Source organism: Eubalaena glacialis, chromosome 8 (assembly GCF_028564815.1).
Source record: "Eubalaena glacialis isolate mEubGla1 chromosome 8, mEubGla1.1.hap2.+ XY, whole genome shotgun sequence".
Lineage (NCBI taxonomy): Eukaryota > Metazoa > Chordata > Mammalia > Artiodactyla > Balaenidae > Eubalaena > Eubalaena glacialis.
The window spans coordinates 117,603,258-117,627,501 of NC_083723.1; the positions used below are offsets into that span (position 1 = coordinate 117,603,258).

The 24,244-nt window shown below is 41.3% G+C and overlaps 1 protein-coding gene across 1 annotated transcript; it reads right to left on the minus strand.

Annotated features, from left to right (window-relative positions):
* Positions 1 to 561: 561 nt before the first annotated feature.
* On the minus strand, positions 562 to 1,512 carry LOC133096517 (olfactory receptor 10AC1-like). Its single transcript, XM_061198130.1, has one exon. It carries the CDS (start codon positions 1,510 to 1,512, stop codon positions 562 to 564), a length of 951 nt encoding a protein of 316 aa, XP_061054113.1.
* Between the last annotated feature and the right edge of the window lie 22,732 nt (positions 1,513 to 24,244).

Consider the following 24,244-nt stretch of genomic DNA (forward strand, 5'->3'; position numbering starts at 1 on the left):
ATCCTTCAGCCTTTTACAAGGACCTTACCGAAATGCCCCAGCCCCTGTTTAACCAGTTCCATTTAGAGCATTCTTCACTCTCCTCTTCACTTGGCTGACCTCTGCCCATCCTACAGTTCTCCACTGAGCCATCTTTGCCCCCCAAGAAGTTTTCCTTGACTCCCCTCTCCCCTGGAAAAGTCTAGCATGAGCCACTCCATCCATCTCCTGTTTTCTTCTCACATCTGTCCTCTCTCCCTGTGAGCTCCCTGGGGCATGAGTTGTGCCTTCTTTGTCACTACAAGCCCGCTACCTTGCCCAAGCCCAGCACATGGGAAGAACTCTACAGGTACTGATGGATCCACTCAAATCAGGTCTAGGGTTCTATTCCACACAGAACTGGCGGAGGATGGGGAAACTGCTGGGAGACTCTCCTTAGGGGGACACTTTTCCAGATTCTCTTTTCTGAGTCCGGTTCTTGAGCTCTCCCGGTGGCGTCCTCAACGCAGACACCTGCTGATAGGGGAAGCTTTAGGGAGCAGAGCTGCCCCCTCTGGCCTGGTCCCTGCCGGCTATCATGTCTCACACAGACCCTGCCCTGGGGCTCAGCACCCTGCGGATGGTGGCGGTGATTTTGCGGTTGCGCAGGCTGTAGATGAGCGGGTAGAGCAGCGGCGTGACGTTGGTGTAGACCAGCGCCAGCGTGCGATACTGCCGTGGGGAGTAGCTGGCCTTGGGCCGCACGTACGTGAAGGTGGGACAGCCATGGTGGAGGAAGGTGACGGCCAGGTGCGAGGCGCAGGTGGAGGCGGCCTTGCGCCTGCCGCGTGGGGAGCGCAGGCGGCTCAGGGCGGCGGCGATGGCGCCATGGGAGGCCAGGATGAGCACCGAGGGCCGCAGCAGCAGCACCAGGCCGGCGCCCAGCGGACGCAGCTCCTCCGCGTAGCTCTGCGTGCAGGCCCGGTGCAGCAGCACTGTGATGTCGCCGAAGAAACGCACTAGCAGGCGGGAGCCGCAGAAAGGCAGGTTGAAGACGGCCACCGTGAGCCCCACGGACACCGCCAGTCCCCCGAGGCAGCAGGCCAGGGCCAGCCGCGTGCACAGCCCAGGTGTCACCACAGCCGCGTAGCGCAGCGGGTTGCAGATGGCCACGTAGCGGTCACAGGCCATAGCGGCCAGCAGGAAGCACTCGGCCCCGCCCAGAGCCACGAACATCTGCATCTGAACAGCGCAGCCCAGGAAGGAGATGGGGCTGCCTCGGCCGCGGCCTGGCGAGGCCAGTTGGGCCAGGGAGCGGGGCACCACCGCCAGCATGTAGCAGAGCTCGATGGCTGACAGCTGGCACAGGAAGAGTAGCAGGGGCGGCCGGCTGGGCACTGAGGCCATGGCCACCAGGATGAGCAGGTTCCCGCTCAGGGTAGCCAGGTGCACGGCCAGCAGCAGCAGGAAGAGCACGGGCCTCAGGTGGGGAGACTCAGCGAAGCCCTGCAGGAGGAGGCCGCAGGGCATGGTGGCGTTGCTGCGGCTGTCCATGCACTGGCTGCCCAGAGGGACCTGTGGGAGAGCAATGCGGGAAGGGAGAGTTTGTGGGCTATGCTCCTCGGGCCCTGCTGGTGAAGAAAGGGCTGGGTGGAATTTAGAGGGTAGGAGGGAGTAGGGCTGCAGAGAGGGAGGTGGGTTGATGGGTCCATTCCCATCCCCCCCTCCCCATGAGGGACGTCTTATTAACTTGTTCTAAAAAATGGTCCAGTTTTTCCTGCCTCTGGGCTAGAATCCTTACAGGTGCTTTCTCAACATGCTGCTTCCAAAGAAACCTTGATTTTAGGCCCTTCCTTTACAGTGCATCTCTCCTGACCTCCGCCTATTAAGAATCCCCTCTCTTCAGACTCCACGTATGTTGTGGGTCTATACAGCCACCAGTATTAGTCCACCTCAGCCTCAGCTCCCCGAGGCAGGAACTGTGTCTTTAGGCGCTATTTCCTCCTCCCTGCTCTACTCTGCCACTTCTGAGTTGCTTGTCTAGTGTCTCAGAATCACAGAGACGTAATGCAGATGAGGATCTTAGCCATCATCTCATTCAACCTCATAATTTTAAAGAGGAAAAAAAAAAAAAAAAAGCTGGGGAGGAGCAGGATGAAGGGCTTAACTGCTCACAGAAAGTTAGGAACAGAATCTGCATTCCTGAGGCTGAATCCAGAACTTCCCATGACCCCATCTGAGGTTGTTAAAAAAGGTCACTGGCTTCAGTCAGTCCATATTGATTCAGCTTTAAATAGAGACCCAAGTCTGTGCCTGGCACTGAGGCAGACACTTAGGCAGCAGGGGATGGTTAGCAGAAAGGCCTAACTTGGCACATCAGAAACAATATGTCCTAACAGTCTTATTAATACCCTGTCAGCATGAGAAAAAGTGATGTGTATCTGTTTTAACTCGCCCTTCAGAGGGAGCAGTACATTCCAGATATGCTGTCGGAACACAGTCTCTTTCTAAGCATTATCCGGTGACTCATGCAGGCAACATTTGGAGAACATTTGATAGCATGTAGGTTGGCTGCAATTGTTATAAACCTCTGGAGTCAGGTAACATGAAGTGGTAAGAAATTCAAGGCCATGCCAACTAGAGGAGGATGTTTGATTTTTCCAGTAGTTATTAATGATATCTCTTTTTAATTTTAATTGTAAGTTCAACCATTATTTCCGCTTAGTGACTCTGAGTCACTGTCTATAATCAGTGTTGGAAGTGGAGTTTGTGCCCGTTGTTACACTACAGAGTGCAACAGCAATAAAGCTGGGTCACGGGTGACAGGTAAATTGGATGCAAGAACCAGAAAGAATGCAAAGAGCTTGGTTTTTGCTATTAATGCTCCTTTCTGAGGATAGTTCTTGGGATTTCTATTTATCAGTGTCAACCTGTGCTCTTTTTTTTGTCATCCGAGGGGAATGCCTTCAAACAGATGTTTGCATTGCGATGGAGGAGGAATAGGGCGGGGTTGTGGGTGGGTCTGAGGGATGTGGAATCACTTCCCATAATTTTTCCCCCAATATTCAGTCATCTGGACAAATTTAACAAACCTGCGTTGAGTGCCTCTTCCTTGCCAGGTGTCGTAGCTGTGGGTGTGACCAAGAGAGAGAAGGCTGACTGTCCTGGAGGTTCAGACAGGACGAAGCTGTTGAAGTAACCAGCTCCCTTCACTCTGCCTCTGCTTACCCCTCGGTCTTTTACTTCTTCCTTTTCATCTCCTTAGAGAAGCAGGGTGTTGGGAGTAGAGAAACACAAACAGTCCAATTCTTTCACCTTCATGCTCATACTTCACAGAAATGGAGATGACGTGAAAGGCCGGGCAGTGGCTCCAGTAACTCTAAGCTCAAGGTATATCACGTTTACAAACAAGGCCATGGAATGCAAGCCAGACAGTTTAGTTCAATCAAAAGGAGACTGAGGAGTGTTTCTACTTTGTCTAGAGTTTTTAGGAGGATTTGTCACAAACTCTAGAAATGTATGTTAGAAATGTCTTTTCCCTGGGAGGGAGAAGGGAAACAGACACTTTCACAACTTCAACAATTTGGTCTATTCAAAACCAGGCTCCAGCCTAGTAGGAGAAGCTACAGAGGGAAAAGAAAACACCCCCTTCCTCCTCCAGGGCCAGAAGGGCTATATTCTCACTCTTCAACAATAATAGCTAAGAGAGTGTCAGGCAAATGCTTATAAGGACTTTATACATTTAACTCACTTAATCCTAGCAAGAATCTGACGAGGTATGTGAACTCTTATTGTGCCTATCTTACCGGTGAGGAAATTGAGGCCTAGAAGAATTAAATGTCATGAAGCCGGTTAGCGGTAAAGCCAGGTTTTCACTCAAGCAGTCTAGTCACTGCTAGTCCGTGGTCTCATCCACTATACTGTCTTCCTTACTTACCACTCTCCTAAAAATTCTTCTCACATAAGACACAACCTCTTCCCACAGCTCCTACCTTCCCCTGTCCAGAAATTACCTGTACTCTCCTAGGCATTTCTGTTCTCAGATTTCCCTTTGCTGACATTTCTTCTGAGGACATGTGGATGTGAGCAGTAATACAGATCATCTAAGATAGCAAATCTAAAAATAATTTCTCCTTAGCCTTGACATTCTTCATTCCTATTGTTATTGTTCTGACAGATCTGCTTTCCTAATTGTGTAAGGCTCCATGGAGCACCCACAGATTAATGGCTGGCTGGTGGCCCGGGACATCTGGATGTGGCTGGAAGCCTTGCTGGGCTGGGGCCGTAGATCTGGGATTTGATTTTCACTGTGTAGGAATAATTAAAATTATCTGTAATAATGATGTTTTGTAATCAGTCATTTAATAGCCAATTGAAACACTTCTAAGGAGAGGTTGTGGGGAGATTTGAAAGGCAGACAGGTCAGGCTCCTCTGGGTCTTGAAGATTCCATAAAATGCTGAACTAGCTTGAAGGTCAAATGGTCCAGATCCTCATGCTATAGCAAGCATGACCCCATAGAGGTCATATAACCAGCCTGGGACCTCACCACTATCTGTTGGCAGCAGAACTGGACTCACAACTCCTGTTTGATGGTTCTATTTCTGCCAGAATTGTCTTCCAGAGTAGACCTGAGTCCACTGATCTAGTATTATTGTTTACAAAAACACCAGAGGAGAGGTCACAGAAAAATCAGATCATTGTCCCATAGGAGGTTAAATTTAAAATCGTACATATGCCTGAATTTCCATAGTTTGACTTAATAACCTGTCATGAGCATCTGTTCTATGAATTTATACAAATTGTTCTGAAATCTATTTTCGTCCAGTGCTTTTTTTTAAGGAAAAACACACACCATGCATTCAAAAGAGTTTTCTTTTTTCTTTTCCTTAATCCTCAGTGAAGTAGAAAGACTCCCCACAGTCTACATTTTTGCTTTGTTAATTTGATGGATGCTTGATTTGGGTTGGGGACAAGTTAATTAACACTTCTGAAACCTTGCCTCCTCACTGTTGAATGGGGGTTGTAACAAAGGAGGGACGTGTGAGTGTTCCATGAGACAGCATGCAAAAACTAGCACAAAACCCCACACAGAGTAGGCGTACAACAAGACTAAAAAGCATTCTCATCTCTGTCCTTCATGCTTTGACAGGCTTAGATCGTATTTCCTCTAAATATTCATCTTTCCACCATGAAAATCTCACCCCTTGATGGTGTCTCTTCAGGTGCCTTTTCCGTCTTTCTGGGATCCAAGAAACAAAGGTATACATAGTACTCTGGATGTAGGGAAGAATACTTTTCTCATGGGGAGAAAAGTAGGGATAGACATAAATAAGTCTATCTCTATCTATGATCATTATAATTACCATCGTCTTTCTCCCCCCACCTCTCTTTCTTTCAACTTTTTTTTTCTCTTTGGTTTCCTATCATCTTTCTAAGACTGTACAGACTATGGAAGAAGACATCTATGAATTCAAATCCTGGCTCTACCACTTACTAGCTACATTACCTGTGGGTGATGTACTCAATTTCCCTGATCCTCAGTCTCTTTACATCTAAATGGAGATAACGGTATCTAATTCATGGGCACTCTACCAAGGAAGCTCACAGCACAGTGCTGGGCACAAAGCAGACATGAAGAGATGGTTATTAATCACATCATGTTATAACCCAACTTCTACAGTATGATGTCAGCCTTTGGGCTCCACCTGCAGAGCAGCTGACAACTGTAATTACTATAATGACCTTTTCCTATGTCATGAGCCTTTTCCTTGGTTTATGACAGATAACTTGAAACTCAATTAACATATGTTTGCATTATTATATATTTCAAATTTAGATTTGTGTTCTGAAATAAAATCCCTTGAATTAAAAAACTCATTTACCTTTTTCTTGCTTTGTCATGCAAAATTACATCTTTTAGTGTTTTTTTTTTTTTTTTTCTCATCAGTTTGGTAATTTCTTTACTCCAAGGAGCTAAATATCATCTTTAGTTGTAAAGATTTCACTGTGCTCCCTCTTCCAACCGTTTATAATCTCAGCCTCAACCCCTGGGACATGAGCCTCTTTTCTGGCATGATGTTTCTGTCTTGTGAACCAGTTTCTCTTACATGATAAAGCAGTCTACTGAGTCCCCATGACTAAATTTGGTAAGATAGCTTGTCAAGGCTTTTGAAAGTCCAAATAAAAGAAGTCCTTGCTAGTTTCTTGTTGGCATCTTTATCCCCTAAAAGCATTTAAATAGATTTAATAGGGAATGTTTTCCTTACACAAACATTCTTGCTTTTCTCCTTTTACAGCATTTTCTGAAGTATTTGTTGATCCTGCATGTTATAAAAATGAGATGCCCTTGATGATATTTCTGTGTCTGCTCTGGAGCCCTTCTTAAAATGATGGTTACAATTCTGAATCTTTTAGTTCTCTAGCTCTGGGTCGATATGTTACCTTGGGTTTTGCATTTTGGCCAACATTTTCTCCTCAGTTTCCTGACGATTCAGAGTTATGACAATATGTGCACTTGTGTTAAGAGATCCCTGAATAGTTGCCACTGTTAGTTCTCTTTTCTCCAGAAATCAATTGTGGGATTAGAACTTTGAGTAAAGTGTCATTTCAGGTGCCCAGTCTCTTTTATTTTCATCTGGAGAGGACATTTGAACCATACAAATCTAGGAGTCCTGCTGATTTTAGAGCTGGCTCTCTGCCTTTAATGCTTTTAAAGAAACTCTCTGCTTGAACAAAGCAGCACCCATTTAAACTAATATCTCTGACTCAGGCTTCCGCCAGAGGAAGAAGGATATGCTTCAAACATGAGCACTTTAATCTTCAACATCAAAATTGTCTGGCAAAGAGACTGTCCCAATTCTGGAATTGTGAAGGTCAACTTTCTCACACATAAATGCATGATCATTGTGCTGTTACATTTTTTAAAAGTATTCTAGGCCTGAGGGTCAGTTACTTTGTCTACTTGAGTAAATATTTGCATTTTTGCTCTATAAAAAATCTAATTTGGGACTTCCCTGGTGGTGCAGAGGTTAAGAGTCCGCCTGCTGGTGCAGGGGACATGGGTTCGACCCCTGGTCCAGGAAGATCCCACATGCCATGGGGCAGCTAGGCCCGTGCACAACTACTGAGCCTGCGCTCTAGAGCCTGTGTGCCACAACTACTGAGCCCTCGTGCTGCAACTACTGAAGCCCGCGCATCTAGAGCCCGTGCTCCGCAACAAGAGAAGCCACCGCAATGAGAAGGCTGCATACCCCAAGAGTAGCCCCCGCTCGCTGCAACTAGAGAAAGCTGGCACACAGCAGCGAAGACCCCATGCAGACAAAAAAAAAAAATCTAATTTGTTTTCAAAATTTATTTTAAAAATCAGCTATCATTTTCCATGAAGTTGGTTTTAGTAGGTTTGAGAGTACTTTTAATTTCTAACTTCATCTTGTGCTACAAAATAGAGAGTTCCCTCAAAACCCCAGAAGCCTCTGTTTCTTACTGGCTGCAGACTGAGAGTTGGAACTAAGTAATGGGGCAAAGCAGCTGCATGGATGAGGAAATCAAGGCTACCTCAGTTCTGTCAGGGTATTTTCATGATTCATTAAAATGGGGAAAAAAAAAAAAATGCTTAAGGAAAAAATGTTGATTTCCTCGGCCAGCCACCTTCCAGGAGAGAGAGCTTCTGATATCTTTGGAATATTGTCTCAGAAAGCCATGGGTGCCTCAGAAAACCTATCATCTGCAAGAGTCGTGTGCATAATTTTGGCTTCAGGGCCTTTTCCAATAGGACACTCCCCTGACCATCCTACTGCTTACCCCTGAGTTTCTAGAAGAGACTCCTGTGGTTGCTGAGAAAGAGGAACAAATTACTAGATGAAATAAGATAGAATGCACAGGATTCAACCTGCCCAAGTGTGGGCTCTGATGGGGGCCTGGGTCTTCTTCAAGGGGAAGCCCTGTGGCTGGTGCCTGGGGCATAGGGATTTAGTTCTTTGTCCAGGATGGGAGGCATACATGGAGCTTTTCCTGTCATGGTATCATCAGTGGTCAAATTTTTGTGTCCCACGAGGTAGGATGATAATCATAGGTAACACCTTTTTTTTTTTTAATTAAAAAATTTTTTAAAAAAATTTTTGGCTGTGTTGGGTCTTTGTTTCTGTGCGAGGGCTTTCTCTAACTGCAGCAAGCGGGGGCCACTCTTCATCGCGGTGCGCGGGCCTCTCACTATCATGGCCTCTCTTGTTGCGGAGCACAGGCTCCAGACGCGCAGGCCTCAGTAGTTGTGGCTCACGGGCCTAGTTGCTCCGCGGCATGTGGGATCTTCCCATACCAGGGCTCGAACCCGTGTGTCCTGCACTGGCAGGCAGATTCTCAACCACTGCGCCACCAGGGAAACCCGGTAACACCTTTTTGAATACTTTCTTTTCTGCCTCTGAGCGTTGAAGAATTCATATTTTCTTCAATTCTATTCTTACATATTATTCTAGAGAAACAAGATATCATTGGATGCCTCTCGCCATGAAAACTTCTGTTCATTTGAGAAGACAGAACTCTCCCATGTTTAGATGAGAAAGCTGAGGCAGAAGAGATGCATTGGGGCAAAGTCATTCAATAAAAATAGAAGCAGAACCTAACAGTCCTGGCATTTGTAGCTGCCTCATGTTTCTCAAGCCCAACCCTACCTCAGTGCACCCAAGATTGAAGGGTTCCACAGGTTACAGCACCTTGAGCACCGAGTGCTTCATGGTTTATTGCTGTGAGGCACCAGATTTGATCTAAGGAGGGTGGTCTTTCTCTCACAAGCAGTTATCTCTTTTGGGTAAACCTACTCGGGAAGTATTTTTATTTCCTTATTTCCATACTCTGCTCTCGGTGTTTCCCTCTCTTCCTCTGCCCTCCTACCCCACAGTCTTCTCCTTACCTGGGCTCACAGAGAAGGGTGACTTGAAGATGGGTGGAGTGGAGGTTCAGATCATGGTGACTGGAGATTAGAGAGATCACAGGCAAAATGAAAAACAGCAGACTCTAGAGCTGCAGTGGGCAGGTGTAGAGGAGAAGGGCTTGAAACGAGAAGAATGAGGGATGGAGATGCTGGAGAGGGGCGAGCACCTGGAGGGGATTTCCACAGCAGTTTCTGATTAGCTGTGTCTGGTTGGTACTATGACCTTAGCCTGCTTTATATCCCTGGAGACTTGGGGGGATGGGGAGGAGAAGGTTATACTAGTCCCTTCCAGAGGGAGGGCAAGAGAAAAAGCATCCTGTGATTAAATCTCTCGTCATAAAATCCCTCCTCAAGGTTGGAGACCTAAGAGGGCTTGGCACACATACAATGACTTTGCAGCTGTCCAGAGAGAAACAACTTATGTCATACTGACCACCTGCCCAGAGTGCTCTCTGTCCCACTGGTGCCACAATCTTTCCCTAGAGTGTTCCATACTCCTCTGTCATCACAGCAGTTCTCATTTGTGCATGTGGTAGTTCTAGAACCTGTGGAGAAGGATCAGGTACCCGATAGGTCTAAGATGTATTAGTTTGTCCCATGTCTAGAGCAGGAAGCTAGCTGGATGTTGAGATGCATGAATGAATTGTCTTTAACTCTCACATGTGTCCAAGGACCCCAGAAACTGCACTAGGAAGCTTCCACCACGGGATACTCCTGACCCTGGAGTAAGAACTTGACAACTCTGGCAGGTCCCTCTAAGTCTGAGAGCTGAAGACTTGCTCTTGATTTTTTGGTTATTATCCTCCTGTCTGTCCACCTGTGTATATGCACCAGAATCACAGGACTGTAGAGGTCATTTGCTCCAGTTCATTTACTCGTTCACTTATACTTTGATTTAACAATTCAACACATGATGCTTATTGAGTACCTACTATGCGCCAGGCTTTGATCTAAGTACTGGGGTGTAGATGAAGGAGCAAAACAGACAAAAATGTCTGTCTTCATGAAGCTTACATTCCAGGGAGAAGAGATAGACAATAGCCAAATTAGGTAAATTATATGGTGTATTTGAAAGTAAGTCCAATGGAGAAAAATAAACGAGGGTAGGAAATGTGAGGGGATGACATGCAATTTTAAATAGGATGTTTGAGGAAGGCTTTAGTGGGAGGGAGACATTTGATGCAAAATTTGAAGGAGGTAAAGAAGTGAATCATGTGGATATCTGGGGGAAGAACATTCCAGGCAGAATTAGTCAGTGAGAGATCCTGAATGGAGAGTGGGTCAGGTGTGCCTGAGGCACAATGAGGAGCCCAGTGTGGCTGGGGTGGAGTGAGGACAGAATACTGGCAGATGAGGTCAAAAAAGTTGTGGACAGCCAGTAGGAGGTGCCTTGCAGGGGATTGTGAGAGATTGGCTGAAAGACTGAAATGATATAAAAAAGGTCAGTCTGGTTGCTGTGTTGAGAATAGACTTTAGTGGGCCAGGGTGGAAGCAGAAATCAACAATGCAATAATCCAGGTGAGGGGATATATGATTTAGATGAGAATAGCAATAGAAGTGGGAAGACATGGTTGGGTTTTGAATGCATTTATTATTTATTTTAAAAAAATACATTTTAAATGTAGAGCCAGCAGAATTTCCTGATGGGTTGGATATGGGATGTGAAAGAAAGAGAGAGGCCAGAATGATTTTTTACCTAAGCAACAGGAAGAATAGAGGTATCATTACCCGAGATGAGGAAGGCCTCAGATGGAGCAAGTTTGGGAAGAAAGAGTGGTCAGAAGTTCAATGTGGGGCATATTAAGTTTGAGATGTCTGTTGGATGTCCAAGTGGATCTGTTTAATTGACATACAATCTGCAGTTTACAGGAGAAGTTCAAGTTAGAGGTGTAAATTTGAAGTCATCAATTATAGGTGATACTTTAAGTTATGAAACTGGGTGAGATCATTATAGGAATGAGTATAGTTAGAGAAAAGAAATGGTCCCAAAACTGATTGCAGGGGTTCTCCAAAATTAGGGATTTAGGAAGATGAAAAGAAACCAGAAAGGGAGAACATGCGGGGAGTTTATAGTCTCCATTTTTCAGCTAGGTAAACCATATAATTGTGTCTGCCTATCACCAAATTTGCACATCTCCATCATGGAATATTTACATGGAGAATGATTCCGTGATATAGTAGGATGACTTCCCCCACTGATAACAAACAATTATTTCAATCCCTACATAATTCTTCTGTTAAAGGTAATGTGGAGGGTTGAATGGTGACCTTACAGGGAGCAGTGGACCTTCTTCTTCCCTTTTCCCCTTCTTCATAAAGTGTAAGGAGTTATACTAGAGGCTGGAAGTGAGGGCAGAACCCAAACCCCATGGTGAAGGAAAGAGTTGGAAACAAAAACTTCTGGGTTCTAAAATTCTAGATTTCTTTCCCCAATTTTTTTTCTCTGTATACTTTAGGAAGTAATTTACTTTGTCTGAGCCTTAGTTCACATTTAAATATAAGAATGATAATACAACCTGTGTCTAATTAGCAGATTTTGTTTTGACATTTTATTTTATTTTTGACAGTTTTATTGAGGTATAATTGAAATACAAAGAACTGTACACATTTAATTTGTTCAATGTGATGTGTTTGGACATATGCAAACACCCATGATACCATCACCATAATTAAGGGAATAGACATAACACAACAGCTCCCAGAAGTTTCTTTGGGTCTCTCTTGCTCTCGTTCTCTCTCTCTCTCTCTCTCCCTTTTTTTTTTTTTTTTTTGGTGGCAAGAACATTTAACATGAGATCTACCCTCTTAACCTCTTAACAGATTTTGATTACAGTGTTGTTATCTATAAGCATGATGTTGTACAACAGATCTCTAGTATTTACTCACCAAGCATAACTGAAATTTTTACCCTTTGAATAACAACTCCCCATTTTCCCCATCCCCCCAGCCCTTGGCAACCACTATTGTATTCCCTTCTTCTATGAGTTAGACTACTTTAGATTTCTCATATATGTGGAATTAAACAAACGGATATTTCTCCCATCTTATAGAAAATCTTTCTTGGTCCCATTTTTTCATCTAGTTACCATTTTTGTGCACTTGGAGAAAATCCTTAGGAGAGTTGTGTGCACTTGCTCTCTATACTTCCTCTCTTATTCTTTCTTTTTAAAAATAACACTTCATTGAAAAAGCAACAAAAACAACAAAATAGTTTATTGAGGTATGATTGACATGTAAAATGCTGTTTGGAGATTTTAAATGAGATCTTACTTATGAAAACATTTTATAAATCCTAAAGTACTCCATAAATGTCACTTATAATTATTATTATGTTGAAGAGCCTTTATCAACATATTTTCCAAACAGAACTCCTTCCTGCCTCTCCCTGGCACTGAGTTTCAGCATGTAGAGTACCCTCCCATTCTCATTCTTTTTATGCACATAGTTTCCCTGTAAAGTGAGAAGCAATTGGGAAGGGACTCAGTCTGGACAGGCCTCCTTAGTGGTCAGGACTCACGGATGCGATGATACCATTCACAAGCAGCAGTGTATCATGGTTCAGAATTTTGGAAATGGTGCCAAGAGGATCTTGGACATAATTTACAGGATGTATAATCCCTGACCTAAAGCAAAATTTACCAGTGACAGGAGTTTAGAGTTTCATACATAACATTTTCTTTGGCTGGAGTCTGGCTTTATTTAAAGAGTTGTGTCAACACAGGGATTGTCTGCTTGGGCCCAGGGATTCCTCAGAGTGTTGGTGCCTCTGTCGCCTCTTCGAAGGTTGGGATGAGTTTTCTCAGACTCAGAATTATGTGGGATCTGTGTTTGAACAAAGACTGGAAATACTTACATCATCTCTACATTCCTCAGCCATTTGTCACCAGATTGCAAATCCCTGTTTCTAGGGAGAAAAGATACTGCTGCTCTCTGACTTCAGCAGAGAAGAGGTCAGTCAAGTTATTGAGTTTGATGAATATCTATGGCCCTAAGGAGGAAAAGTTAATTTCTTTGCGGGTTTTGCATCTTTTTTTTGGTAAATTTATAGAAATATAGGTGATAGGAAAAGAGCAATAAACTTAAAGTATCAAAAATAAATGAAATTATAATGCTACATAAAGAAATCAAGAGCACAGGAAAGAAACAAAACAGATCATAAACAAAACCTTAAGTTGATTCTCTGACGATTCTAGGAAGACAGACAAATTTCTGGAATTTTCACCACGGAAAAGTGAGAAAAGATACAAATGAATTAAAAAATGAAAAGGTAGAAGTTAAAATAGATATAGTAGAGATTAAAAATAATAAAATAATATTATTAAATAGTATTTATGGATGCAGTTGACACATATCTGAAAATAAAAGCCTAGTTGGCCCAAGAAGAAATAGAAAATTTGTATAGAACTGTGATCATTAATGACATAGAGCAGCTACTAAAAATATAACCCCTCTGCCCTTCTCACTACTCCGATGGAAAATACTTTTACTGATGGACTTTACCAAAGTTTCAAGATGAATATAAATATAATAATAAATATAAATAAAATAGAATATAAATATACTGTAAAGTATATAATCCACATATATGTTTTTCCAGAAAATGAAAAAAAGGAAGAAAAATTGCCCAACTCATTTTATGACATTTGCATAACCTAGATTAAAATAATTCTCATTAGTATATTATGTAAAACATATACACTAATTTTACAGATGAAAACATTTAAAAATATTATCCAAGGAAATTTAACATTTTTTTAAAAAAACAACATATTTTTACCAAGGGACAATTTTCCCAGGAATACGGAGATGATTCAACTTCAGAAAAATCTATAAATTCACTCTCATGTTGGTTGACTAAAGGAAAACAGAGTTATGTCAATATACATGAAAAAAATGATGAGAATTCTTAGAAAGCTAGAACTAGAGAGGAACTTTATAACCTAATAAAAACTACATATAAAAATTCTACAACAAATGTGGTATTTAATGGAATCTGAGGCACTTCTTCTAAAGTCAGGAGCAAGATACATATGATAAGTATAAATGCTACTTAACAGCACAGTACTTATAATTCTAGCCAATACAAAAGGAATGAAAACAATAATTGATATGGAGGAGAATATATTATAATTATTTGCTGATGATATGATCAGTTACATTTAAAATCCGAGAAAATTAATAGGCAAATGAGTCACACCAATAAGAAAGTTCAGCAAGATTTCCTAATATAAGATTTACATATAAAAGTAAATAAAGTTTTTCTAAACCAGCAGTAATCAATTAGAAATATCATAAAAAATAAGATACCATTACAGTAGCAACACAAGTCATAAAATATATAGGAATTAATTTAACAAAATGCACAAGAGCTTTGTAAAGAAAAATATATGACTAGTAAAGGACAAGAAAGGAAATCTAAATAAAGGTAGAAACCATATTCATGAGTGGGTAAAAATGCCTTTTTTCCTTGTAAAAATGCCATCTTTTCCAAGTTTGAGATATATTAAATGCATTTCCAATAATAATTATGATAGGAATCATGAGGCAAATTAGTATATTGGTTTAAATATACATATAGAAAAATAAAGACCCTAAAATAACTAATAAAAATGTAAAATTTTAAACATTTTTTCAAAGAGGAAAGAGTAAAGAGGAAAGAGGATGAGTAACCCTCCAGATATTGACATACTGCAAAGCGTCAATTAGTAAAACACATTGATATACATTTGTATAAGAAAACAAATGGGCATTTGGTAAAGGATTGACACCTCAGAAAAAGACCCATAAGTTCAGGTGAACTTGGTAAAAAAAATTGATGGATTTGACTACATTAAATATAACTATTTGGGTTAACAAAGGACAACCAACATAAGTAGAAATAATAGTCCAGGAAGTGATACTTGTATCATCAATAATAAAAAATGTCTTGAGTTATATAAGGAAATATCACTAATTAATTTTAAAAAAACAAGAAGAAAAATGGACAAAGGATGTGATTAAGCTGTTCAAGAAGAGGAATTTGAATGAATAAGAAGTCATTGAAGAGATTGTCAGCATTGTTTTTAGCCAGAGAGAATAACATTTAAATAGCCATGCAATCCCTCTTTTTCCTTTCTCCATCATCACTGCTATGACTTGGATACTTGGCCTTCATTTTTTTGTTGTTTTTTTAACATTTTTATTGGAGTATAATTCCTTTACAATGGTGTGTTAGTTTCTGCTTTATAACAAAGTGAATCAGTTATTCATATACATATATCCCCATATCTCTTCCCTCTTGCATCTCCCTCCCTCCCACCCTCCCTATCCCACCCCTCTAGCTGGTCGCAAAGCACCGAGCTGATCTTCCTGTGCTACGCGACTGCTTCCCACTAGCTATCTATTTTATATTTGGTAGTGTATATATGTCCATATATACACCACCACTCTCTCACTTTGTCCCAGCTTACCTTTCCCCCTCCCTGTGTCCACAAGTCTATTCTCTAATAGGTCTGCATCTTTATTCCCGTCTTGCCCCTAGGTTCTTCATGATTTTTTTTTTTTTTAATATTCCATATATATGTGTTAGCATACGGTATTTGTTTTTCTCTTTCTGACTTACTTCACTCTGTATGACAGACTCTAGGTCCATCCACCTCACTACAAATAACTCAATTTCGTTTCTTTTTATGGCTGAGTAATATTCCATTGTATATATGTGCCACATCTTCTTTATCCATATATCTGTTGATGGACACTTAGGTTGCTTCCATGTGCTGGCTATTGTAAATAGAGCTGCAATGAACATTGTGGTACATGACGCTTTTTGAATTATGGTTTTCTCAGGGTATATGCCCAGTAGTGGGATTGCTGGGTCATATGGTAGTTCTATCTTTAGCTTTTTAAGGAATGTCCCTACTGTTCTCCATAGTGGCTGTATCAATTTACATTCCCACCAACAGTGTATGAGGGTTCCCTTTTCTCCACACCCTCTCCAGCATTTATTGTTTGTAGATTTTTTGATGATGGCCATTCTGACCGGTGTGAGTTGATATCGCATTGTAGTTTTGATTTGCATTTCTCTAATGATTAATGATGTTGAGCATTCTTTCATGTGTTTGTTGGAAATCTGTATATCTTCTTTGGAGAAATGTCTATTTAGGTCTTCTGCCCATTTTTGGATTGGGCTGTTTGTCTTTTTGATATTGAGCTGCATGAGCTACTTGTAAATTTTGGAGATTAATCCTTTGTCAGTTGCTTCATTTGCAAATATTTTCTCCCATTCTGAGGGTTGTCTTTTTGTCTTGTTTATGGTTTCCTTTGCTGTGCAAAAGCTTTTAAGTTTCATTAGGTCCCCTTTATTTTTGTTTTTATTTCCATTTCTCTAGGGGGTGGGTCAAAAAGGATCTTGCTGTGATTTATGTCATAGAGTGTTCTGCCTATGTTTTCCTCTCAGAGTTTGATAGTGACTGGCATTACAGTTAGGTCGTTAATCAATATTGAGTTTATTTTTGTGTATGGTGTTAGGGGGAGTTCTAATTTCATTCTTTTACATGTAGCTGTCCAGTTTTCCCAGCACCACTTATTGAAGAGGCTATTTTTTCTCCATTGTGTATTCTTGCCTCCTTTATCAAAGATAAGGTGACCATATGTGTGTGGGTTTATCTCTGGGCTTTCTATCCTGTTCCATTGATCTATATTTCTTTTTTTGTACCAGTACCATACTGTCTTGATTACTGTAACTTTGTAGTATAGTCTGAAGTCCAGGAGCCTGATTCCTCCAGCTCCGTTTCTCTTTCTCAAGATTGCTTTGGCTATTCGGGGTCTTTTGTGTTTCCATACACATTGTGAAACTTTTTGTTCTAGTTCTGTGAAAAATGCCAGTGGTAGTTTGATAGGGATTGCATTGAATCTGTAGATTGCTTTGGGTAGTAGAGTCATTTTCACACTGTCGATTCTTCCAATCCAAGAACATGGTGTATCTCTCCATCTATTTGTATCATCTTTAATTTCTCTCATCAGTGTCTTATAATTTTCTCCACATAGGTCTTTTGTCTCCTTACGTAGGTTTATTCCTAGATATTTTATTCTTTTTGTTGCAGTGGTGAATGGGAGTGTTTTCTTAATTTCACTTTCAGATTTTTATCATTAGTGTATAGGAATGCAAGAGATTTCTGTGCATTAATTTTGTATCCTGCTACTTTACCAAATTCATTGATTAGCTCTAGTAGTTTTCTGGTAACATCTTTAGGATTCTCTATGTATAGTATCATGTCATCTGCAAACAGTGACAGCTTTACTTCTTCTTTTCCAATTTGGATTCCTTTTATTTCTTTTTCTGCTCTGATTGCTGTGGCTAAAACTTCCAAAACTATGTTCAATAGTAGTGGTGAGAGTGGGCAACCTTGTCTTGTTCCTGATCTTAGTGGAAATGGTTTCAGTTTTTCACCACTGAGAACCATGTTGGCTGTGGGTTTGTCATATATGGCCTTTATTATGTTGAGGAAAGTTCCCGCTCTGCCTACTTTCTGGAGGGTTTTTATCATAAATGGGTGTTGAATTTTGTCGAAAGCTTTCTCTGCATCTATTGAGATGATCATATGGTTTTTCTCCTTCAATTTGTTAATATGGTGTATCACATTGATTGATTTGCGTATATTGAAGAATCCTTGTATTCCTGGGATAAACGCCACTTGATCATGGTGTATGATCCTTTTAATGTGCTGGTGGATTCTGTTTGCTAGTATTTTGTTGAGGATTTTTGCATCTATGTTCATCAGTGATATTGGCCTGTAGTTTTCTTTCTTTGTGACATCTTTGTCTGGTTTTGGTATCAGGGTGATGGTGGCCTCGTAGAATGAGTTTGGGAGTATTCCTCCCTCTGCTATATTTTGGAAGAGTCTGAGAAGGATAAGTGTTAGCTCTTCTCTAAATGTTTGATAGAATTCGCCTGTGAAGCCATCTGGTCCTGGGCTTTTGTTTGTTGGGAGATTTTTAATCACAGTTTCAATTTCAGTGCTTGTGATTGGTGTGTTCATATTTTCTATTTCTTCCTGGTTCAGTCACGGAAGGTTGTGCATTTCTAAGAATTTGTCCATTTCTTCCAGGTTGTCCATTTTATTGGCATAGAGTTGCTTGTAGTAATCTCTCATGATCCTATGTATTTCTGCAGTGTCAGTTGTTACTTCTCCTTTTTCGTTTCTATTTCTATAATTCTATTGATTTGAGTCTTCTCCCTTTTTTGCTTGATGAGTCTGGCTAATGGTTTATCAATTTTGTTTATCTTCTCAAAGAACCAGCTTTTAGTTTTATTGATCTTTGCTATCGTTTCCTTCATTTCTTTTTCTTTAATTTCTGATCTGATCTTTATGATTTCTTTCCTTTTGCTAACTTTGAGGCTTTTTTGTTCTTCTTTTCTCTAATTGTTTTAGGTGTAAGATTAGGTTGTTTATTTGAAATGCTTCTTGTTTCTTAAGGTAGGATAGTATTGCTATAAACTTCCCTCTTAGAACTGCTATTGCTGCATCCCATAGGTTTTGGATCGTCGTGTTTTCATTGTCATTTGTTTCTAGGTATTTTTTGATTTCCTCTTTGATTTCTTCAGTGGTCTCATGGTTATTACGTAGTGTATTGTTTAGCCTGCATGTGCTTGTATTTTTTACAGATTTTTTCCTGTAATTGATATCTAGTCTCATAGCATTGTGGTCGGAAAAGATACTTGATATAATTTCAGTTTTCTTAAATTTACCAAGGCTTGATTTGTGACCCAAGATATGATTTTAAAGTCTATTTTGTCTGATATGAGAATTGCTACTGCAGCTTTCTTTTGCATGGAATATCTTTTTCCATCCCCTCACTTTCAGTCTGTATGTGTCCCTAGGTTTGAAGTGGGTCTCTTGTAGACAGCATATATACGGGTCTTGTTTTTGTATCCATTCAGCCAGCCTGTGTCTTTTGGTTGGAGCATTTAATCCATTTACATTTAAGATAATTATCGATATGATTGTTCCTATTTCCATTTTCTTAATTGTTTTGGGTTTGTTAATGTAGGTCTTTTCCTTCTCTTGTGTTTCCTGCCTAGAGAAGTTCCTTTAGCATTTGTTGTAAAGCTGATTTGGTGGTGCTGAATTCTCTTAGCTTTTGCTTGTCTGTAAAGGTTTTAATTTCTCCATCAAATCTGAATGAGATCCTTGCTGGGTAGAGCAATCTTGGTTGTAGGTTTTTCTCCTTCATCACTTTAAATATGTCCTGCCACTCCCTTCTGGCTTGCAGAGTTTCTGCTGAAAGATCAGCTGTTAACCTGATGGGGATTCATTTGTGTGTTATTTGTTGCTTTTCCCTTGCTGCTTTTAATATTTGTTCTTTGTATTTAATTTTTGATAGTTTGATTAATATGTGTCTTGGCATGTTTCTCCCTGGATTTATCCTGTATGGGACTCTCTGTGCTTCCTGGACTTGATTAACTATTTCCTTTCCCATATTAGGGAAATTTTCAACTATAATCTCTTCAAATATTTTTCAGTCCCTTCTTTTTCTCTTCTTCTTCTGGGACCCCTATAATTCGAAAGTTGATGCGTTTAATGTTGTCCCAGATGTCTCTGAGACTGTTCTCAGTTCTTTTCATTCTTTTTTCTTTATTCTGCTCTGCAGTAGTTATTTCCACTATTTTATCTTCCAGGTCACTTATCCATTCTTCTGCCTCAGTTATTCTGCTATTGATCCCTTCTAGAGATTTTTTAATTTCATTTATTGTGTTGTTCATCATTGTTTGTTTGCTCTTTAGTTCTTCTAGGTCCTTGTCTAACGTTTCTTGTATTTTCTCCATTCTATTTCCAAGATTTTAGATCATCTTTACTATCATTATTCTGAATTCTTTTTCAGGTAGACTGCCTATTTCCTCTTCATTTGTTAGGTCTGGTGGGTTTATACCTTGCTCCTTCATCTGCTGTGTGTTTCTTTGTCTTCTCGTTTTGCTTAACTTACTGCGGTTGGGATCTCCCTTTCGCAGGCTGCAGGTTCGTAGTTCCCTTTGTTTTTGGTGTCTGCCCCCAGTGGCTAAGGTTGGTTCAGTGGGTTGTGTAGGCTTCCTGGTGGAGGGGACTAGTGCCTGTGTTCTGGTGGATGAGGCTGGATCTTGTCTTTCTGGTGGGCAGGTCCACATCTGGTGGTGTGTTTTGGGGTGTCTGTGACCTTATTAGGATTTTAGGCAGCCTCTCTGCTAATGGGTGGGGTTGTGTTTCTGTCTTGCTAGTAGTTTTGGCATAGGGTGTCCTGCACTGTAGCTTGCTGGTCGTGGAGTGGAGCTGGGTCTTGGCGTTGAGATGGAGATCTCTGGGAGATTTTTGCTGTTTGATATTACGTGGAGCTGCGAGGTCTGTGGTGGACCAATGTCCTGAACTTGGCTCTCCCACCTCAGAGGCACAGCCCTGACAGCTGGCTGGATCACCAAGAGCCTGTCATCCACATGGCTCAGAATAAAAGGGAGAAAAAAAGAAAGAAAGAAAGAAAAAGATAAAATAAAATAAAAGTTATTAAAATAAAAAACAAAAAATAATTATTAAAAAAATTTTTTTAAGTAATTAAAGAAAAATGAAAGAAAGAAGAAAACAACCAAACCAAAAAACAAATCCACCAATGATAACAAGTGCTGAAAACTATACTAAAAAACCAAAAACCAAAAAAACACACAAAAAAACGAACAGACAGAACCCTAGGACAAATGGTAAAAGCAAAGCTTTACAGACAAAAATCACACAAAGAAGCATACACATACACACTCGCAAAAAGAGAAAAAGGGAAAAATATATATATATATATCATTGTTCCCAAAGTCCACCTCCTCAATTTTGGATGGTTCATAATCTATTCAGGTGTTCCACAGATGCAGGGTATATCAAGTTGATTGTGGAGATGTAATCCGCTGCTCCTGAGGCTGCTGGGAGAGATTTCCCTTTCTCTTCTTTGTTTGCACAGCTCCCGAGGTTCAGCTTTGGATTTGGACCTGCCTCTGCGTGTAGGTCGCCTGAGGGCGTCTGTTCCTGCTCAGACAGGACGGGGTTAAAGGAGCAGCTGCTTTGGGGGCTCTGGCTCACTCAGGCCGGGGGGAGGGAGGGGTACGGATGCGGGGCGAGCCTGTGGCGGCAGAGGCTGGTGTGACGTTGCACCAGGCTGAGGCGCGCCGTGCGTTCTCCCGGGGAAGTTGTCCCTGGATCCCGGGACCCTGGCAGTGGCGGCTGCACAGGCTCCCAGGAGGGGCGGTGTGGAGAGTGACCTGTGCTCGCACACAGGCTTCTTGGTGGCGGCAGCAGCAGCCTTAGCGTCTCATGCCCGTCTCTGGGGTCCGCGCTGATAGCCGCGGCTCGCGCCTGTCTCTGGAGTTCGTTTAGGCGGCGCTCTGAATCCCCTCTCCTCGCGCACCAGGAAACAAAGAGGCAAGAAAAAGTCTCTTGCCTCTTTGGCAGGTCCAGACCTTTTCCTGGACTCCCTCCCGGCTAGCCGTGGCGCACTAGCCCCTTCAGGCTGTGTTCACGCCGCCAACCCCAGTCCTCTCCCTGCGATCCGACCGAAGCTCGAGCCTCAGCTCCCAGCCCCCGCCCGCCCCGGCGGGTGAGCAGACAAGCCTCTCGGGCTGGTGAGTGCTCGTCGGCACCGCTCCTCTGTGCGGGAATCTCTCCGCTTTGCCCTCCGCACCCCTGTGGCTGCGCTCTCCTCCGCGGCTCCAAAGCTTCCCGCCTCCGCCACACGCAGTCTCCGCCCGCGAAGGGGCTTCCTAGTGTGTGGACACCTTTCCTCCTTCACAGCTCCCTCCCACTGGTGCAGGTCCCGTCCCTATTCTTTTGTCTCTGTTTTTCCTTTTTTCTTTTGCCCTACCCATGTACGTGGGGAGTTTCTTGCCTTTTTGGGAGGTCTGAGGTCTTCTGCCGGCGTTCAGTAGGTGTTCTGTAGGAGTTGTTCCACATGTAGATGTATTTCTGATGTATTTGTTGGGAGGAAGTTGATCTCCACGTCTTACTCTTCCGCCATCTTGAAGCTCCTCTCCTTGGCCTTCATTTTATGTCTTCACATTAGTTTCTCAGGATCCATATATCTTTTGTCAAGAAACAAAAGCAAAATTGTCCTATTTCTCAAGGGATTTGTATAAAAATTAGTAATCAGAGCAGGTATGATGCCGACACTAGACATGGAGAATAAGGAAGCTGGGTTTACATGAGGACAGCAGCTCACAGTTTATTTTCATTGATTCCACATTCTTACCAGACAGCTCTGAGCCAGGGACCTTTCATGGTAACTAGTTGCAACTTGGTGGAAAACATAACTCGTTGAAGTTTTTTTCCCTCTTTTTTTGAAGTTTAGTAATAAATACATGTGATAACTTTTGAACTGTTTTTATCCCTTAGTTTGTGAAATAACATATTTACCAAATGTGAGTTTGAGGCTACAACCCAACCTCAGCCAGATGGTTTAATACATTGAATATCACACCTGACACTTACAAGATGCTAAACAAACTATTAAATGAAACAAGCAAGCAAAAACAAAAATCAACCAAGAGGAAATGATAAGCCCATTTTATAATCATCAAATTGGCAAAAATTAGAATGCCAGATAATATAAGGTGCTGCTGAGGTTGTGGAGAAATAGGAACCCTGCTTCACTGTGAGTGGAGGTATAATTACTGCAGTTTTTATGGAGAACAACTTAATATTAGTGAAATTGTATCATGTTAATAGTCTATGTCTGTGCAGTTTCACTCCTGAGAATATATCCCACACTTACTCTTCTAGAGAGACAGGAAAGATAAATTCTTAGAAGTTTACTGCAGCATAGTTTGAACCAGCAAAGAGCCGGAAATAACATGAGTGCCCAATAGTAGAGAAGTAGGTAGGAAAATGTGCTATATGCAAATAATGGAATACCATGCAGGGGATTAGAAGTAATGAACTAGAATTAAGTAAGTCTACATTAATAAATCTCAAAATATAATGAGTAAAAACAGTAAGAAAAAGAAATGTAGCATAATGCCAGGTATCTTAATTAAACACATGAGTGAGTACCTGAATAGAATAAGAAAAGAAGAACCTTGCATGACTGATAATGTTATTGTGCCGCAAAGTGATTACAGCCAAGTTAGCATTTTGCCTCACTCCCTGAGGCTTAGTTTTTCCCTTTATCCCCTGAAATGAGTGGGAATGGGAAAGGATATAATTGTTATAGCCAATTAATATCAAATAATGATTGATCCTTCCCTTATTACCCAGTCTTCTCATTTGAGGTCTATGGTGTCACCAATTCATATCAGAAATTATTGTCACCATTGTTTACAAATTTCTAAGATTACTTTTACCATCTTTGATGATTTCTCATAATAACAACTTCGAAATGTGCGGATGAGGGCAATATTTTCAACCTCCTTGCAGTCACATAATTCGTTCGTTAATGAAGCAATACTGTCGAACCTTGTCCCTGATTTTCCTGTCCATTCATCTTCTGCTGCATTTTCAGTGACTTCAGCACTTAAGTTGTAATATACTAACCATACTTCCTATCCTTGACTATTTCCACCTTTTTGCTTAACTAGTAGTGAGGAGATGATTTAAACTGCATGACCATCACCAACACTCCTCTAAGATAACATCTACTAAACCTTTTAACTAGTTGCACTCTTGTGTAGTATGACTGCCTCCTTACTGAAATTTCACTAAGGAAATTATACTAGCCTACTTTCTGACCAGACACCTACCAACCTTTCCCAATACCAATGCCTGGCTAAACTTCAAGTGGGTTCCTACGGATGCTTAATAATAGTTTGCTCATTTGCTGATGAAATCTCCACAGTTTCCCTGTCCACCAACCTTCTTCTATTTTTCTTAAGCTTACTTCTGCTCACTTTATTCTGAAACAGATATTTCTTATTGATTATTGCCACTGTTGCTCTAATTCCACCATCCCCACTATATAATAGCTTAGAAAGGTTCCTGGAATACAGTAAATGCTCAGCAAATGTGTGCTGCTGTTCTTACTACCAGCACTCCTACCGTCCACTGCTATTCAGTCTCCTAGGGCCACCATATGTCAAACGATTACTGTACATTAAGCCTGGTGCCAAGTATTTTACGTATGTTATCTCACTTAATTTAATACATTTTTACTGAGAACACTGAAACCGTTCAAGAAAAATCTTTAGGCTGTTCAAAATTGACCTCCTTAAAATTTGAGCCCTCCACTTATCCTTTTTATCTCAGAAAAAGAGGTGTGTTCCTCCTCTCCAAGGCCAACACGTCAATGTGTATTTCATTCTCAATCCTTGTCTATCACTCCCAAGACCATGTGTTCTTGTTTTCTGACTCTAGATTCTTTAGTCTCTCTCTTTCCACTGGCT

Bases quoted from the DNA above. Each gene is read 5' to 3' on its own strand.
- LOC133096517 (XM_061198130.1), bottom strand. From the start codon at position 1,512: ATGGACAGCCGCAGCAACGCCACCATGCCCTGCGGCCTCCTCCTGCAG.